Here is a 19,362-nt window from a genome sequence, read left to right on the forward strand (position 1 = left end):
AGTTATATACATATAAAATATACAACAGGTACATAGCTAGACCATTATCACAAGTCATTATTTAGGTAAAAGTTGATAATCCCATCTTAGTATTGCTGTATTTTGTTGGCTACATTCCAGTCAGACCTTTTAAAAGGCTTCAAAAGAACTTACGTAGGATATTTTAGAAATAACTCTCAGATAAGAAATTTAATTTGCTTTTACATGAGCTTCTTTTCCATATTTCCAGGGATTAGCAAAATACATCAACAAAGTGCTGTGCAGAGAACTGCTACTATGTCATAACTTCCTGGCAAACCCCTGCCATTGTGGAAAACAAGCAAGAAACTCCTCTCCAGCAAAGTGTTATGCACTAATGGAAAAATTCACAGCAACCCTACGTACAACACTGCCATTCTTTAATATTAATACTACCCCCACGTTACTGATTGCAGAGCATTTCAAGAAAGTTACTGAACAAAACCAAGTAATATCAAATTTTACTGGGACATTTAGAGAAGTTGCAGAACCTACTTTTTCATGAATGACATCCATTTTCTCACAACTTGTCTTCACACTTTCTCCAGATAACAGCTCTGATTTCATAGAAGCCAGCTCTAGTTCTAGCTTTTTAATTTTGGACATAAGTAGACTGTATTGATCATCATCTCTGACAAAAACAAGAAGTCAATTATTAGGAAAGAGTAGTTGGAATCATTCCATCAACTTCCAAAGGTGAGAATATACTTGTCTAACACAAAGTGCTCTTCTAGTTCAATTGTTCACCACAATACACACAGTGAACTTGCACTTGTAACATACTGTTACTTAAGGCATACTTAGAATTAATATATTCAAAGCAAAGTATTTTGAAGAATGGAAAAATCCAGCAGTCATGACTTCAGATTTTCACTAAGCTGACAAGTTAATAACTCAAACATATACAGATTTGGGGGAATTTAAGGGCTTCTGGCAAACCAGTCAAACTTTGTGTGAGTTTGCCACTGGTCAGAGTGAGTCTCAGGCTACCTCACTCAAACCAGAGTAACTCCAGAGGCAGTGCTGAGTTACAAACAGCAACTCATATATGACCAGTATAGATCAGTGTCCAGTGAATGCTATGGAAAAAGATCTCAGCTATCATTCTAAAGCCATTTTACATTTAATTCTAATTTAAATGGCAATTCAGCAAGTAAGCAAAAAAACAAGAGACAAAAATTAGAATTGATACAGTTCAAGAATTAAAATACAAAGCCCATCAAAGCAGTCACTATGTTTCACTAAGTGATCTGAAGGAAAACTAATGCTTTTATAAGAGGATGAGAAGTCCCTCATTCTCCTGTGCTATATAAATAGCTTTCTCTAATGAAAGTGTAGTTGTAGGGTTGCCCCCACACTGGAGTAGGGTCCTGTGCTGGTGGTCAGCACCACAGCTGAAATCCAGTACAAGACAGAAGTGCTCTTGCTGACAATACAACCCTGCAGGGTCACTTAACTGACACAAGATAAGGATCACTGTCAGTTGGCATCAGGAGTGAAAAAGCAAAATGTATTTGAAAAGTGCTTATACCTCATTGATTTTGATTTGGCCAGGTCGAACTCTTTCTGGATGTCCTACAAAATACAAAAGTTAAGTTTTAACATATACAAAGAAATTCAAGTGAAAGAAAGAGAATAAAGAATGTTACATAAAAGTAAATTTTAGCACCAGCTGTATGGGACTGCATACACAATTATGTTTGTGCCTCTGTATAAGGTTTTATTCCAAATAGAACCTGCCTCAATGGTCAAGGGAATAATTTTTAAACTTTGGAATTCTCTCCAAGAAGGGGGAACCAAAATACAAACAAGTTATGAGACTTAGGGAACTGTAATAGCCACAGTAAAGGAAACTGCTGTTTGGAACAGCAAATTTAAAAAAATCAGTATGTTTTATCAACAGGTTACAATTAGAACAAGTCAGCAAAGCTCACTGTCAATACCTTGGATTCAGCTGAGAGTTTTCTAAGAAGTTCTTCCAGTGTCTGGATGCGCAATTCATGTTCTTTGTGTAAAGCCAGGAAATCAGTCTTAAAAAACAGAGAAGAAAAAGGGGATGTATTTTGTTTTGGAGTACAAATACAGTAATTGATATTTGCTGCAAAGTGCACTTTTCATTCTGTTCTGTGAATATTTAAGTGATTTATCCTGCAGGTAGTGTGAGAAATTACAGAATCTGTAATAAATACAGAAGACTGATTTAGCTGTATTAGGGGTTATATACAGGGAATTTTACCACAAAATCCCTGCTTTGTCACTAGTCCTTCCTATAGTCTTCTTTATCTGTATAGAAACAGGATAAATCCAGCAGCTTTTCAGCAATGTAGGAATCTACTTTAGGCCACCTGTCTGGAATTAATCCTTTGTCACCAATAACAAAGGAGGAACAAATGCCCACAACTACTCCCTGGCCCTTACTACCTCTTGGTTATTTCTAGAGCAGAAAAAGAATCCTCCAGTTAAATCACTCACAATCTGCATTTATATAACAGAACAATCTGTATTAGCAAACATCAATAACTGACTGTCTTACCTTTTCCTCCAATTTCATATCTTTAACATATTGACTCATCACGTTTTTTATTAAATTCAATGTTTCACTTCTGTCACTCATTGTGGCAACCTGATCTTGAAGGTTCTGGAGTAGGCTCATCACTTTGTTGTATTCTTTGTTTCGGTCATGGCATCTGTCAGACATGAAGGCCATTTGCTTTTCCAGCTCACTTATACGACCAAAGTCAAAGATATTTATGGTATCCTAAAATACAAAGATAATGCTTTAATGTACAAAAATCGACTTATCTACATTACTCTTGTGCAACAAGTAGTTATTGAAAAATACTGAAGACATGAAAGTTAAGAGAACTTTAAATATATGCAAGTTCTTCCCTAGACTGTTCTCCCTTACCTTTGGAGGTTGTACAGAATGAAAAGAGTCATCTTGTGGTTCAGGAACAGAAACAGAATCATCTGTTCTCTGTATTGTGCCAATTCTTGTCCAGTTCAATGGAGGTAATAATGAAATGAAGCCATTAAGCCCCCAGAACCACAAACCTAGAACAGAAACAAAAAGCTATATAAATATATATAAATAAATGCTGCTCTTAATCTCCATGGAAAATATGTTGCATGATACACTTACTACATATCACATTGCATAAGAGCTAATAAAAGTTGGAAGAAACTTAGGCTTCCATGGAAATAAAATAGCATTTCACAAGATTACACTTATTTTGGCAATATCTTAGTGGGAAGTAACAGCATTTTCTACACAGGGTAAATTCTTTCCTTGTCCACCCTTATACAGAGGACTTTGAATCCCCACTGTAATTTTCCAAGAAGCTTCATCTTCTCCACAAAATAGCTGCAAGTTTTTAAGACTCACAAAGACATGAAACTGCTTTTCAGAAATGGCCCAGCACTTCTGGTAAATACTTCAATTTGTTTCACTTCAGTTGACAGCTGGCTGGAACACTGTCTACTAACCACTGTAAAGTCAGCTGTATCTTAAGCAACTAAAGCAGGGTCTAGAGCAAAGGAGAGACTTTGGATGAGTTGGTAAAAACTTAACCACACTTCTATGGAGACTGACAAAGCAATCAGTACCCAGCCTACTCCTTCATTGCTGCTCCTATGAAGGGAGGTAAAGAAAAAAAGGACTTCAGTGCATTTACTTATTCAGCCACTCTTTCTAAAGAGCTCTGTGCAATTAAATCAAGGATATTGCTTTTGTGACAAGGGTGAAAGCTTGCTGACTAGTCAGCACCCTGGAAGCTTGAATTACTGCCCTGTTCACAAACAAACTTGCTCTTTTTCAGTTCTGCATCTTCTTTATAAATCAGCTCAAAATTCTGAAGCAGCTGCAGTACACACACTGATTTGCATTAAAAGTGAACAATTGACATACCTAGCAGAAACAGGAGTGGGATAAGAAACAGTAACCACCTGTAGTTCTTTGGAAGGCATCTAGAGAAAGAGAGCACAGTTTACAAGAAAGAACACATTTACCATAATTAATTGATTTATAACTGGGAAATAACTTGCTCACAAAACAATTATTTCAAAGGATACACACCTTCTTACAAGAAACACCTTGAGCAAAGACATCAGAGTAACAAGTTGATACCACCCAGTTCTAAGCAACCTGAACATGCCAGCAGCTGCCCTCCCTAGAAGACAAAAGGTGGGAGTGTGAAATGTAATTCCTGCAGCACATGTTCAAAGAAACCAAGCAGAGGGACATGCAGCTGTGGCCAACAAAGCCTTGCAGAGTGGAGAAAAGCATGAATAAGGCAATGCATGCAGCTTACTGACATCTAGATACCACAAGTATGACAGCATTGTAACAACAGCTACTCAACAAGGCCAACAGCCATGCAAAGAGATGAAATGCTCATTTATTATGGCAATGCTACCTCACTGGAAATTCAGTATTAATGTCTGAACACAACTTATCACACACTGGAGACCTCAGTATGCTCCAGGAAACACACAGATTAGCAGCAGCAGTTTTTGGTAAGAGGAATACCAATATAGCAATTGACTGCCAAACCAAACACACCCCATTATTCTTGACACCCCATATTCACACACTCATTCCCTCTGGTTAGTCTCCTGTAATGCCTGTGAACAGAAACACACCCTCTCATTAAGCATCTTTGGTCAATAAAGCAGCACGTGCATTTCAAGACACAAAAGCTACAGCACAAGCACAGCTGGATTAGTGTAAACCCCTGCAGTCCCTAATTTGCCAAAAGGAACAGGCAATGCACACACACACACACACACAGGGATTAGAATAGTAACCTGGAGAGAGAATGGCCAGCCAAAGTAGAGACAACACCCTCTGGGACACAAGCCATCCCGTGGCTCCCGCTGTTCGCAACACGTGAAGCACAAAGTAACCTGGGTGATAACAAATGAACTCCATGTGGCAGACAAAGGAGCTGGGGGCTCTCTTCAGATCATGCAGTGAAACACTCAGTCCCCTGCCCATCACATTCTGCAGAATTTTAAACTGTACCTTGCAGTAATCTCAAACTTGGTTCTTCACTACTCTAAAGCAAAGCAAGCCACTAGTAAATAGGAAGTCAAGTAAAACCAAGAGAGTTTAGAAACTGAATTCTCATGGACAGAGATAAACAGACTGAACACCACCTGTGCAGTTAGAATATCACTTTTCCAAAATCCAAGTTTACATTTTGTAACATGTTTATCTAACAATGCCATGCAAAGTGTAGCAGAGAATAGCAAGAGTGCTACCACAAAAACAAGCTTTAAGCACATCATTACTTTAAAAGCATCTTATTTGTTCAAAATTATACATCATTATCTGGGTTACTGTGCAGAAGTGAGAACAAGTAAAAATTTAAAATTCCAGTGATGTCCAAGAAATATTGATAAATAATAGAAAGTATTCCCACTTGGAAGTTGCAAGCAGTAAATTTACATTAGGCTGAGTGTTCAGTAGGATAGTTCTGTATCTCTTAAAGAGAACAAAACTACCACCAACCTCCCCATCCAATGCACTGTAATAAAATGCTGTACACTAATAAAATGCTGTAACTTAAAGCCTGCTGAGGCCAACAAATACTATGTCCAAGACTAGGACCAATCTTTCTACAGAACAAACTACACCATATATATTTAGAAAATAAACCTACATTCTTAGATTAGCAGATATGCCTGGGTTAATCTGAGGGATTATAAATATACCAACCCAATGTTTTGCAAATCATTTAGGTGACTGAAGTGGCTCAAATCATTTTCCTTTGCTGAATAAAGAGCATTCAACAGATCCTTGATGTCTCTGTCATTCAAGCTAGGGAACGCTCATCTCACAGGGTAGATTCTATCCCTATACAAGATTCCTGTAAAAATTGACTATCACTAGAACAAAAATAAAATGTTAAAACCCCTTTATTCAAATAATCTGCATAGCAGTATCTTGTACCTTACTTTCATTTAAAGTCAGCTTTTCAACCTAGCAAGAATACAGATCTCCCCAAAGTGCAATAAATTCATCTGACTTCTTCCTTCTAACATACATTACCCTACATCTTGTTTTCACTAACAGGTAAGCAGCCTGCCAAGCTTGTACAAAAGCCAAAATCAGAGGAAGAATTCAGACAGAAGAGGTGTTAAGGAAGTTAGTTGTCTAGGCACTTTACATTTCTACCCTACTTTGATAGATGAAGGAAGGAAAAAAAAAGCCCAAACACAAAACATGTGTGATTAACATTGTGAGATTGCAATGCAAAATAAAAGCAAACAAAAATGTCCAAGTCAACCTGCAGAAGAAAAGGTGTGCCAAATGGTCCTTGCTACCCTTTTAGCCCATGAGGACTGCATGTGGTCTGTGGTGTACATTTCAAGATGTTTCTTCCCTTTACAGTCATCACCTGTTGGTTGTGGTAACAGTTGATTAATGGGATAAAGCCATGATCAAATCAAGATCTGTTACAAGATAGACTTAAACAAATCTATCTCACATCATAATTATTTATTAACCCAAAAACTGCTAAGCAAACTTCAGGGAAGGAAACTTGCTGGGAGAAATACTACAGTACACCAGGGGATCACCATCCCCCCACATTTAAGTTGCAAACCAAATATTTACTTTGTAGCTCCCACAGTGTCAGGGGCTGTGCGATGTTGCTATTACAGCAACAACCTGGTGTAGAGCCCAGGACTGAGACTGCACCAATCACTGGACTTACATATTGACTCCTCATTCACACCAAGGTGACGATCTTCTCTGTAGAACTCCTTTACATTCATGCTTCCACAGTAGTCTGAGTGAGCTGCAACACATCCAAAAAGCACACACAGATTCTGATTATCAAATTCAAAGCCTTTCATAGACACAGACTTTAGCTAAACTGGCTTGGTTCACTATTAAAGTCAGATTACTCTAAGGAAACCTGAAAAATGATTGAGGAAGAAGCCTACTCTGTGTAATCTTGTTCTTTCTTTAAATATCAAGAGGCCTCTTAGTTCAAAAAAATTCTTCTGCTTCTTTTCAGATAGCAAAGTTTGTAAAAAAAAAAACAAACCAATAAACAAACAACCCCTCATCAAGTAAGTCCCTGTTCCCAACATTCCATCAAATGGGTCAGCCATTCATTACACATTTGTGCTGATTTTAACAAACTTGTTACAAGAAGGAGAAGAAAGCATTAGGAATTATAAGGCTCTGAGCAGAGAAAAGGAGGAGAGCAAAGTTCTACTCACATGCAAAAATCAGTTCCCTTCTGCCTATGGCAATTTAACTTCACTTGTAGAGCAGGTATTATAGAAGAGAAAGCACCAAAGAAGAAATGAATATTTTCAGGGAAAACAAGATGTGCTCTAAAGTAGTGCAGAGTGATGAGAGCAGTCTGAGTTTTGCAAGACAGATCTAAACAAGCTTTAAGTGCACAGCAGGTTTAAGGGTGATAAGAGAGAATGAAAGACATTGAAAAATTAAAATTTGACACTATCAGCAGAGTTCTTAAAAATCAACTTAAGTTTCTCAATTCAAAAATCAGTCTCTACCACTTCCTAATAAAATCAACATGTGGATCTCATATAAGGGAATCTTGATACTTTCAAAACAGGAAAGGTATGAAAAGTGCAGCACAAGTGAAATAAAAACTGAGAAAGATAGGAGCCAGCCAAAAGACTATAGAAGAACACCATAGTGCCAAAGATGAAGTCCAGAAGAAAAAAAACCCAATACACACACTTTGTCTTTGTTTGCAGACCAAGGAAGACAACTGAAAAGGTACCTTTATATTCATAACCCAGCTTCAGCAAAACCATTTGAAAGAGTTGCACTAATAGTGATGCAAAAGATGCTGCAGTATTTTTGACCAATCGTAGAATCTTACTCATGTAGAAATATGTTCCTCCTATTGAAAAAAACAGTGTGAATACAAATTATTCATCCATAGAAATATGTACTTCTGCTCTCTGGTCACCATTAGCTTGTGTAAGAGTGAGGACGAAGCAGGGAAAGCCTTTAGCCAAGAGTGTGACACTTCAGAAAGTGTGGTTGGAAAAGTCTGGGTGTATTAGATATGCATGAAAGCTTTTCTAAGAATTACACACCCTGGATAATGACTGCAAGGCAAAATGTATAACTTCAGCAAGAACAGCTTTGCTTAGTGAGAATGGAGAACTCTAAAGAACAATGAATTCCTTGCTTATGGAACTCAGAATTCCTCACTGAGGTGAACTGCTGATTCTGAATTTGGGGTTACAGCTCCAAAGAGACACTACAGGGTTATTCTGGATTTGAAGGAGTGAGGACTGCCCACCATCTTCCCTGCTGCTACATCAGAGGAAGTTCCTACAGAGGTCTGCCTGAAGTGCTAGAGACACACCCTTCTCCAGAGCCACAGGAACAAAGCCAAAATCCACCACTGCCCCTGTCCTAGACTCAGCCACTTCCCAAAAACCTGCCATGACTGTGTGCCTTTCCCCACCCACCAAACACCCCCAAAGTTTGACTCAAACCCCTAGGTTAAAGTTCAAAGGAATGTACAAAGATGAGGAAAACTCTCATGTGAATACAAACTCAGAAGTACAGAAAGAGTTTTCATGCAGTGCCACTTTAAGTAGTTGACTGTTCAAGTCAAAAGAATTCTACCCTGTGCTACACACTAACTACAAAGAAATACTTAAGTATCTGAAATCACATCATATAGCTCAAACAGACTAATTCCTTTTTCTTGCACTGAAAACAAACTTCCTTCAAGACTTAACAAACCCACATAATTCCACAACTGGCTCCTTTCTAAGTCAAGGTCATTAAGGAAACAAATCCTCTGTGGTAACTGAGGACTACCAGTAATCAAGAAACTCCAGGTGCAAGAGGCAGGCAGACATGGGCAAGACAATGAGGAAAACAATCCACTGAATGGAGATTATCTTGGAAAGGCAGAATCTCATTTATACAGACTCAGTTTTTCGAGCTTTAGGAATGTAGTCATTAGAGTGACTATTTGGAATCAGTTTTTCCCTTTGGAGTTCAATTTTTCATGTAGTTGAGGTGTAGCTTTTAGAAACACTATAAAGAGCTGCAAGGTTAAAAGAGGAGGAGAAAAAAGGAAGCAGAAAGTAGAAAGCCCTCCCAGAGATTCCCTCGACAGCACAGGCACTGCAAAGTAACAATTGTGCTCAACCTTGAAAGTTCAAGTGACATGAGGGATAAAAAATTGTAAACCAAAAAGCACAGGAAGTTTGTATCTTAGAAACCATTACCAAATATTTCACAGGCAGAGCCACACAGATCTGATGTCAGATTAGGAGACTTACAATCAGTCCTGGCTGGCCAAATAATTTTATAACTTAAGGGCAGGGCATTTGAATTTTCTAATTGTTTGATTCCTACAGCAGCACTGAAAATCAGTAGATTATCACATACATGTACATAAAATTTCAACTGACACAAAAAAAATGTATTTCAAATAAAAGCTGATCTCTAGAATTCGGTTACTGGCAAGTTCATCAGGGTTAGACAGATGCTTAAATAACACCGTGGAAATGAAACACAAGAGGAAGTAACTTACTAGATGCATGTTTCTGGCTCCTGTCCCTAGTGTAGATCCTGGAGGATGGCACATGGGAAGGTGAGTAGGCAGTGAGGACCTCCTTCCTCTCGGACAGCATGCTGCAGTCACTGCACGTGTAGCCGTTCAGCGCGGGCTGCAGCTCTGGGGCTGCTATGCCCCCGTTGCCCTGCAGCAGCGTGGTGTCACTGCCTGCAAACACAGCACAACCCCGTGGCAGCACTGCCGGCACCGGGCCTGCCACACACAAACCATGTGCAAGAAAAAGCCAACTCTACTTACTTTTGGGGTCACCTTCTTCATCAAGGCCTGCAAACGAAAAAAAAAGAAGAAATTGGTCCCAAATATAAGAAAGACCTGAACTGAATTACAGTATCTTTCATAAACTCAAGTTAGAAGTCCTGCTAATTTGAAGACTTCAAAGAAAGTCTCTTTATGGTTAGCATTTAACATATTTTGCAGCCCATCAGAGAAACACCTATCCAGACCTTATTGTAGTATGGGAATAGTTGTGAAAATCTTCCCACCACAGAAGGGGCAGGCAAGGCAACATGAATGCCAACTGCACCTTGACTTAGTTCCCACAAGAAGTTAAAGCAGCTAATTACAAGCTTACAATGTTTCTGCTGCTTGGTAACTACTTTGATACTACTGTATTTAAAATTCTGTTTTATCTAAAATTTAGAATGGGTTCTACCAAGATCGATACAGTTCTTCCCACTAGGACTCTGGGAAGGTCACAAGTATTCTGACTGGAAACAAAGAGTCTGAATTGGGAGATAGAACAAATTGCTGAGCTGCCTGTACACAATGCTTAACATAGACAATACTTTATATAGACAACTCCCATATTTTATCTGCATTGAAGAGAAAAGGTTCCAGGAAAATACATTTTGGTATCGTTAAAAAGCCAAACCAGCCAGCCACACACAAAAAACATTCTGGGAAATTCTGAAATGCCACTAATTTGGAACTTCCATCTCAAGGTATCTTAAAAATAAACACATTTCTGCCTACAAACAAGTAAGACGAGGCTTTTCCTTTGACTTTTCAAAAACAAGTTATATGTTTACCATTCTTTCAATACAGAACTCAGTGTACATTTTGAGGAAAGCAATGACAGGAGATAATTATGGCATTACATCACAGAAGTGTTTATGTTTGCTGGCATATTAACTTGCCTGTGAATATCTTGACATTAACCATGCCAGTAAATCAAATTTACACACTAGACCATGAATTTCCAGTGGGCATCTTAGCAAGCAGACCCCTACAGATGAAGTGCAAATGTTCACATGTTTGAGGATAGGATGGACAACAGGTGATGCAAAGATCATACATTTATATACACCAAACCAAACAGGCTGCACACTTTGATACAAGCAATAGCAATTATTGCCTACCCCAGAAATGATCAACTTCTGTCCTTTCCCGAATCAGAGACTCATCCAATATAGTGGATATCATGGATGTATCACTGGCATGGCTATTGAAACTGCTCTGGCTAAAAATAGATGAGCTGGACAGATTTTTCCTTGGCACATGTCTTCCACTGCCAGACTGCTTGCTCATACTTCTGCGTTGCTTCACCACCCTAGGAAACAAAGGCAAGTAAGACACAGCACTAAAGACACATTTCTGTCACTCTCTCACTTTATTAATAAATGAATTAACAGTCACTTCAACACTGATGCGACTAAACAGAGCAAACAAGATTTAAAAGGAAGTCCTTGTCTTCAAGCACCTATAATTTGACAAAGATGTTTGTAGAAAATTGTCATTGCAAACCACATACTGAACATAAATTTCAGAGTATGGCAGCAAACACCAAGAACACAAAATAAGACCTGTAGGTAACCTCTCTGCATTATTGTGTTCAAACAGTAAGACTCAGGATTTACTAGTGATGACTAAAATGCTTACTTAGACTGATCCCTGAAGGATGTGTTTCCAGCATAAGAGCTGTCCTGAAGGGAATCACTCTGTCCATCATCTGCTTTACTGTATCCTCCAGCAGCCAACCGTAAACTACGCCGGGACATTCTGGGTGAATCAAACACTGGATCTATTTTGTTCTCAGTCTCAAAATCCAAAGCAGATGAAGAATAACTCGAACTGCAGTAAAATAAGAACAGCAAAGTTACTGGGAGAATTTTCAACCTGGTAACAAACAGGTTTTTCAAGCTAGTCCAAGTTTCCATTAAATACAGTTTATTCGGGGTTATGGTACAATCCCCACAAGATATACCAAATAACCCAAATAATCTAGATACATGTAGATATTCAAAGTTCTCCTAGGCAATTCATATTACCAGTTCTACAACTGAAAGCAAATCACAGAAAGAAACAACCACCATGGAAACCACATATGAAGTTTAGCCAGAGTAAGCACTCATTCTTTTGGGACCAATTTGAGAGTGGAAGCCATTCATGATACAGTTTCTTCACCATGCCTAGAAGCAAATTAAAAATGACACACTCCAAGTTGCAAGGCAAAGATTAATTTTCAGTCTCAGTTTATTTTTGTCAATTTTCTGTTTGCCAAGTCCTTGTTTTGAGAACTGAAGATCCATATGCCACATTATCCTGAATTTCCACCTCCCAACAAGTAGGAACTTCCTCCCTTTAACAGACTTAATGACTTCCCTACTTCAGCTATTTCAGCTTAACAACCATTACTTGCTTTTAAAAAAGTGGTTCAAAAATATTTCCTAATCTAATGCAAACCACTAGAAATACTTAACTCAGAATTAACAAAAAATGTTTAGAGACTTCAATTTGTTTCTCTCCACAGAGGCAAGTTTACACATAGATAGCCTTCATGCCATTACCCCAGGAACTCCACATTTCGGCACGTGATTCTCTCAGAGCCTCCATGAAAACTTACAGTGAAGACAAAGCAGCAACACAAGGCAAACACAAACAGATTAAGCTGAGGAGTCTGTAAGAAATACATTTACCAAAGCAGAAGTTCAGCCCAAAGCAGAATTGTCATACTTCCAACCAAAGGAAACATTCAGTTATGTAAGTGAGCAGAGGCTGCTGGCACAGGGCACTGCACAGCAGGTCAGGTTCTAGAACTGCTCAGCCCTGTGACCCACAGCATCCAAATGCTGAGTGCTCTGGGCCAGCTTTCATAAGGACTCTGTCCCTTCTTGGGCCACAGGGATATACAGAGATGTAACAGCACTTTAATATTCCTGGAGGTTTGTTTGGGTTTTTAAAAGAAGAGATAAGCAAAGGACTGTTTATGACAGCACCTCTTTCTCCCCAAACAAAAACAAGCAAATTAGATCTGAATGAGTGGATTCTACTGTACAATCTGTATTTGAAATGGAAGCTTTCCCTTTAAGAATGCATCCAAATAGCTACTATAAAATGTACTTGTGTAAAAACAACTTAATGGAAATAGTTTTCTCACACCATCATTAAAGACCTCATAACATCACAAAGCAATAATATGGTGAGTATTGATACTGCTTCAGTATAAAATTAAGTTAGCACCAGAAGGCCTTGAAACTGCACTTACAGTAATGATGTAATTCTGACAAGGTGGTGCTTTTGAAATCAGTTTCTTCATTGCTCCTCAATACAAAGAAAAGTATGTAAAATGGGGCTGTCAGAGCATATCAACTGCATTTCTTTTGGCTAAAAACCCCAGGCAACACACTGCTGGGAAATATCTCATGGCTCTAAAACCAGCTGGGCATTCAGCCCATAACATCAGACCAGAGTCTGTCCAAAGTAGCTGCTTCAGTGTCCCTGAGTAGCACAGATTTGATGGCAGGGCTTTGGTTCTGTGTGCTGGATCTCACTGGTGTGCCCTGATAATGCTGGCATGTGCAGTGCAACCCTGAGGAAGGCAGGAAAGAGCCTCAGCACAACTTAACAAACCCAGCATATACACTAAATACATTAGGCTTGTTAATCCTGGCTTTCATTTGGCTGGAAGACAGAGAAGAAATAACATGTTTTCTCATGTGCTCCACCAATTGTAGACTAAAGAGTTTAATTTTTAGTTTTCAAAAATGCTAAACATGAATTACTCATACTCTGACAGATATGAAGAGAGAATATGGGTTAAATGTGGCTCCTCCTGCTGTTGTTCTGAAAGGGTCACAGTTTTCTGTTGAGTCCCTCCCTAAACAGCTGTTTCAGAACTCAGTTTTGCTATTTACATTTGCCACTATGCATTTGCTTTTCCTCATCTTCACCCCACGTTTCTTACAGATACTCAATTCACAAGAACACAAAGTACACAGAACAAGCTGACAGCTGTGACCAGCCTCAATTTGTTTCTGTTTATGAACACTTGCTGTTACCAAGTATCTCAAAGAGCATTTATATCAATGTGGGTTGAATAAATAGTTTGAATTTGAGCTCTACTATCTAAAAAAACCCAACAAATCATCATGGAATCTCTTTAACAAAAGGGGCTTGTCTCTCACTATGCAGGGTAATAATTCTCTTCACACTATCAGTCCTCAGGCAGTGGGACAGTACCTAGAAGTCTCCTAACTTCCCATTTCCCTTCCCATGCTTTGGAATGCAGCCTTTTCTCTTCCACAGAAAAGACTACAGTAAAACCACTGCCTTTCCTTTCAAGGGCCAGCAATGAACCTGTACATTGATGTCCTCCTATGCAGTATGTCCAGCTAACCAAGAAACACCCAAAGGTGGGATGCAACCAGCCCACACTCCTGGACAACCTCTGCAAACAGTGAGGACTGGTTCCCTCCCCAGCAAACAGCTCCCATGGCTGCTGGCAGAGCTGGTGACTGGGTCTAGTCTTACATTTCCAGCTTCTTGATACTTCTGCAGAGTAAGAATGTCCTAGACTTCAGCAGGTTATTTCTCAAGTAAGCAGAATGAGAATGAGGTCTGCCAATTTTAGCATGTCTATAGCTTGTCTGAAGGACCTTAAGTGTCATTTCTTTATAAATACTCCTTGGAATGAAATGGGCAGTGATGTTCTTGACTATTCAGGATAACAGGCACATGCAATAGACATAGAAAACTACAACTGAACAGACATCTTCTAATATGGACAGACATATAGTCAATACAAAAACATTCACAGGCTTTCTAACCAGGGGGCATTACTCACATTAAGTTACTAAGGACACTACCCTGAATTGTTTAGTTATTTCTTCAGTCAGACCCAGAACATACTTAAAAACCTCAAAGGATTTTATTCAATTACTGTGCAGAAAATTACATCCCAGTTGAATGCTCTGACACAGAAAATCAAACCAAATTCTTATTGATTTAACCCATATTTGTGAAGAAGTGTTAAAGCCACCCAAACTGACAACACAATTCAAAAGATGATGGTGACTAAAAAGAAGGATCAGTCATAAGAGTGGGGTGTAAATTGCCTGTTGACAGGTGGGTGAGATTCACACATTTGACTTGCATTTGGAGGAGGATAAAGATTATTTAGGTATATCAGTTAAATGTTTTTCTGATTTGGGCTGGAGGAGTAGAAGCACAAAGTAGAAGCACTCCAGCTCTGAACACACAGTGATTCCAGTGAGTATTAATATAAGTTCTATTAATAAATCATAGCCAACTCTAATAATAGCTTTGTGGTATCAAACTTCACTGTACTGCTTTCTGCAGGGCTACATCCCAAGCCAATTTCTTTAAAGAAAAGATTCTGTAAAGATTGAATTGTCAAAGGCAGAATAAACCAGATTAGAATATAAGCAAAACAAACACAGGTGAGGGGTAAGAAGGAACAAATTTCAACATGAAAATATTTCTGATTAGCAATTTCCTCAGATCTTCCAATATTGTTTGACCCAGAGGAGGAAGAGCTACAATAATAGATGTCATTCTGCACACATGCAGCAAGCAGAGGCACAGCAAGAGTCTGCACAAGAGACTGTGGTTTACTCTCTTGACACCCTGAAGGCAGTGTCATGTCAGTGTACCAAGTGGTTTGCTCCCCTGTTATAACATTTAGGGTTTCACACAATTTTAAAGAAAGAGCTTGCCAATCCTTCTTTTTTACATAAGGAAGAATTACAATTAATTAATTTCAACCTAGTTTAACAATACTGGCTTTCATTAATTCAGTTATTAAACTTCATCTTACCCAGCTCTTTCCATTTCTATATATTCCTAATAGTTTAACACAGTGAAATGGCAAGATGGAAAGTTTCAGGGAATACAATCCCTTCACAACACCTCAATTTTGCAAAGCAGTCTTCATTTATGCAGCAAGACAAACATTCAGTTGTCCCCTAAATAAATCCCACCAAAGACATAATTAAATATCCTCCAGATGCCCAACAGGATTTATAATTCTGCATCTTCCTTTCTACTTGCCCACTGTTTCACTGGTTGAGAATTCTGCACAAGAACACCAGAGGAGTTTAACCTGTCAGGAGTTACAATATTTCAGCCAATCTCTAAGGTACATTTGCAACACAAAGGTAACTAAACTCAGTAATACAGAAGTGAAACTGCTGCTGGATACAAGGCATGTAGATCACATTTCATTGCTCAGCATGCTTTTCCTGAAATTAGAAAACCCACTAGTATATAACCAACATTTTACCAAGAGTTTTTCGCAAAATTCAGGAAAAATTGCAATTAAATTGATGCAACACAAAATATGTCACATTTGCAACACTACTGACATTAGGCTATAGCCTAAAAAAAAAAAAAAAAAGAAGCCATGATCCCCAACAGAAAATGTAAATGTACAGTTTTGGAGTGCACAAAAGAAGAGAATTAACTCAGTAATCTCTTAATGCTACAGTTTTGCCAACTTCTGTTTTTTTGGCAAGTAGCCAAGCATTCTCCTATCTCTATAATGGATTTTAATAACAACACATAATAATGATGTACAGAGGGAATGAAAAGCAAATCTCATACTGCATCCTAACAAACAATCATTTTTTAAATTTAAAATTAGCTAAAGCAATAATTCAGATCACAGAGATACTCTGAAGCAGGTATACATCTCAACAGCAGGAAAAGCTCAATAGATCAGAGCAGCAACAATCTGCTACATTAATAGTAAAAAACTCAAAATAGGCATCACAACACTTATTATCTGAATGCATAATACAAAAACTACCAAACAATACAGTTAGTTTCTAGAAAACTGAAATGATTTAAGCAAAACAAAGATACAAGAAAGAAACAAGATCATTAGAAGATACAAAAAAAGACAAAAGGAAAAGCAAGTTGATTAGAACACAGATTTTACATTCACCCAAGAAGCAGCTTTGCTAATGGAAGTGATCAATATTTTCCTTCCAGCCAAGTCCCACACTAGCAGCAATGAGTGTGCAAAAATCAGTGGTTTAAAGTTAAAGTGGCCCCAAATCACAAAAGAAAGCACCCACCAAAGTACAAGACACAAAACATCGAAGAATTTCGAGGGCATATTTATAGAAATCCAACAGCAGTTGTAACTAGGCGGACACAAGTTATTCATAGCAACTAATAAACACTGAGTCATTATCTTACTCATTGTCCTGTTAGTTCAACGTTTTCTTCCCCCAGTTAGGACACAGCACTTGTTTTCAAGCTAGGCTAGAAAAAGCCCACTTCTTCCAAGAGTCAGCTACTTACCATGAAAGCCCAACTCTCCAGATGAGCAACATTCAGCACAGACAGTTTGGCTACAAGAAGAAAAGGTTCTCACCTGAGTGCATATGTATAGCCAGTGTTCTCTGGCAGACATTGGGGAGGGGTGTACGTGTGTAGACGTGAAAAGTCCATGTTGACAGTTTCAAATCATACTGTAAAAGGTGAAAATAAAGTAATGCAATGACTTAAAATTGCATAAAGTCAATCAAGGAGCCCTTGCACTGTTCAGCCTGTGTTATTAAGCATTGAATAAAAGAGCTATTACCAGAAACATGGAGCTCTCAGTAGTGGAGTAGTATTGCTGCTAGTGCCAGGTATCCCTTATCATTACTACAGGAAGCTCAGGGTATCTCTGCCTGTGACCTTCTTTATGATACCCTACTTTCAGCTGTTTCCAAGCTCTCTGGAACATTGCAGTTATGAGCCAAACTCTTATCACAACCAAATTACAACACTTCCACAGGAACTGTGTTATGCTGGTATCCCCTAAAGAAGATAAGTACAAAAATCTAAAGAACCACACAGCCATGGTTCAGAGATCTCTTCAAAATATGTTTTGCTTTCAGTGCCCTGTGAGCAAATTATAGGCTGCTCTGTGCACCAAGGATACTGCAGATGAAACTTGAGGAAGTTTTTACATATAGTCAAATCATTTTACTCTAGCACTTTTGAATACCACCCCCTAAGCAGTGAGGGAGTATCCTTCATCTCACATAATTTATTCCTGTCATTAAAACCACTGAATACACACCCCAGCAAAAGAGCCAACTGCAAAGTGACTCATAGGTTGGAATTAGGCACATTTTCCAGAGTGCCATCCACTTCCAAAAAAACAAACCCAAAACTATCAAATCAAAACCACCCAAGTAACATTTGTAAAACTTTCCATGGGGTCTTTGAAAGGTATTATAGCTTTTGGAAGAAAATAAAAACTGATGTTGTCATATCAACAAATTTGCAGAGCTGCATGGGTGACTACTTGTGGTACTATGAACAATTTGACTTTCAATTTCATAGTATTGGCAAAAACCCTTCAGCCCTCCTCAATTTTATTTTTAATTCTGCAGAAAAGATTCTTGGATGATAGTTTATTTGTAGTTAACAAATAGGGATTTGGCTATTCTGGATTGGCATGGTTAGCAAGGCAGAATCCTGGCTACTTGCAGCTTATCTATGGCTCCTGTTTCAACAGCAGTAAAAGATGTTCCACACATCTGGGATGGCATATTTGAACCAGGATAAAAATATCCCCAGCTAGTTTTCATAATCATAACGTCAACAAGCATCTCATTTTGGAGATGCACTTTCCTATGCTGAAAAAAGGTTTTATTTTGTACAGCTAGATATGCATAAGAAATGGGGACAAAAAGCAGGTACAGGCAAAAGCAGCTCAAAAGCAATCTGTACATGTAACATTAAAATGCTCTTAGTGTACCTGTAGCCTCCAAATCCTGAGGTCAGTAAGGCAGGAGGGTATTTCCATGACTACTGAAGACTTAAAAATATTAAAACTTCCGGGCCTAAGCATTGTAGCTTCCTGAATCCAAGCACCTCCCATGCAAAGTGGAGTTAATGAAAAATAAGGTCTCCTGCTATTTACTTTTTTTTTTGTATTATAGAAAACACATTTCCATTAAGTGATCCTCTACACTCACTTCATTTGCCCCAGAGCCAGAATGTTTTCACTAAGTTGTATATAAATTTATTGTTTGTTTACAGGAAGCTTAAATCAGTAGAGCAGAAGTATTAGCAAAGCAGCCTCATTCTTTTGCTGGAATGAGCAGCAAATTCTGTTGGAATATGTAACAACTGCTGCCTTACTTTATCAACAAACAGGAGCTCAATTTAGCACATAGGAAATGGGGACCAGAGAGCAATGGCTCGCCAGGAACAGAAGTGGAAATATTGTGAATTTCAAGATGAGGGATGCTGATAACATCAGAGAGCACTTGTATTAAAAAATAGCAAAACAGGTTTTTCAGACTATGCCTACTGAAGCTGAAAACTATGATTAAGGTTGATCTGTTTGAATTGGTTCATGCCAATAAAGATTTTTAACCCTCAAGGTAGAAAAACCTTGTTCAGTTTCCGCTGGAGTTATGTGCGTGCCTAGCACGCATCATTTCATCATAAAACCTATTTTTTAACTGGCAACTCAGTAGCTAATCCTTCTGACACCCAA

General features: G+C 38.5%; 1 protein-coding gene across 8 annotated transcripts in view; it reads right to left on the bottom strand.

The window, feature by feature from the left end:
• The window catches only part of SUN1 (Sad1 and UNC84 domain containing 1), a 33,129-nt gene that overhangs the window by 5,130 nt on the left and 8,637 nt on the right, over positions 1-19,362 (bottom strand). For 4 of the 8 annotated variants that reach the window (XM_054643576.2, XM_077187183.1, XM_054643577.2 and 1 more), the window contains exons 2-17: positions 17,236-17,332; positions 11,496-11,687; positions 10,976-11,166; positions 9,855-9,881; positions 9,573-9,764; positions 7,788-7,910; positions 6,738-6,821; positions 6,309-6,419; positions 4,825-4,923; positions 4,094-4,187; positions 3,926-3,984; positions 2,927-3,072; positions 2,552-2,776; positions 1,962-2,048; positions 1,550-1,593; positions 510-649 (exon numbers count right to left, since the gene is read on the bottom strand). In XM_054643576.2, coding sequence (XP_054499551.2) covers positions 510-649; positions 1,550-1,593; positions 1,962-2,048; positions 2,552-2,776; positions 2,927-3,072; positions 3,926-3,984; positions 4,094-4,187; positions 4,825-4,923; positions 6,309-6,419; positions 6,738-6,821; positions 7,788-7,910; positions 9,573-9,764; positions 9,855-9,881; positions 10,976-11,166; positions 11,496-11,687; positions 17,236-17,312 — 1,891 coding nt within the window. In that variant the 5' untranslated portion in view covers positions 17,313-17,332. The remainder of the gene's footprint in view (positions 1-509; positions 650-1,549; positions 1,594-1,961; positions 2,049-2,551; positions 2,777-2,926; positions 3,073-3,925; positions 3,985-4,093; positions 4,188-4,824; positions 4,924-6,308; positions 6,420-6,737; positions 6,822-7,787; positions 7,911-9,572; positions 9,765-9,854; positions 9,882-10,975; positions 11,167-11,495; positions 11,688-17,235; positions 17,333-19,362) is intronic. The other 4 variants (XM_077187188.1, XM_077187186.1, XM_077187185.1 and 1 more) reach the window with 4 other exon arrangements.

The sequence above is a fragment of the Agelaius phoeniceus genome, chromosome 16, assembly GCF_051311805.1.
Source record: "Agelaius phoeniceus isolate bAgePho1 chromosome 16, bAgePho1.hap1, whole genome shotgun sequence".
NCBI classification, from domain to species: domain Eukaryota; kingdom Metazoa; phylum Chordata; class Aves; order Passeriformes; family Icteridae; genus Agelaius; species Agelaius phoeniceus.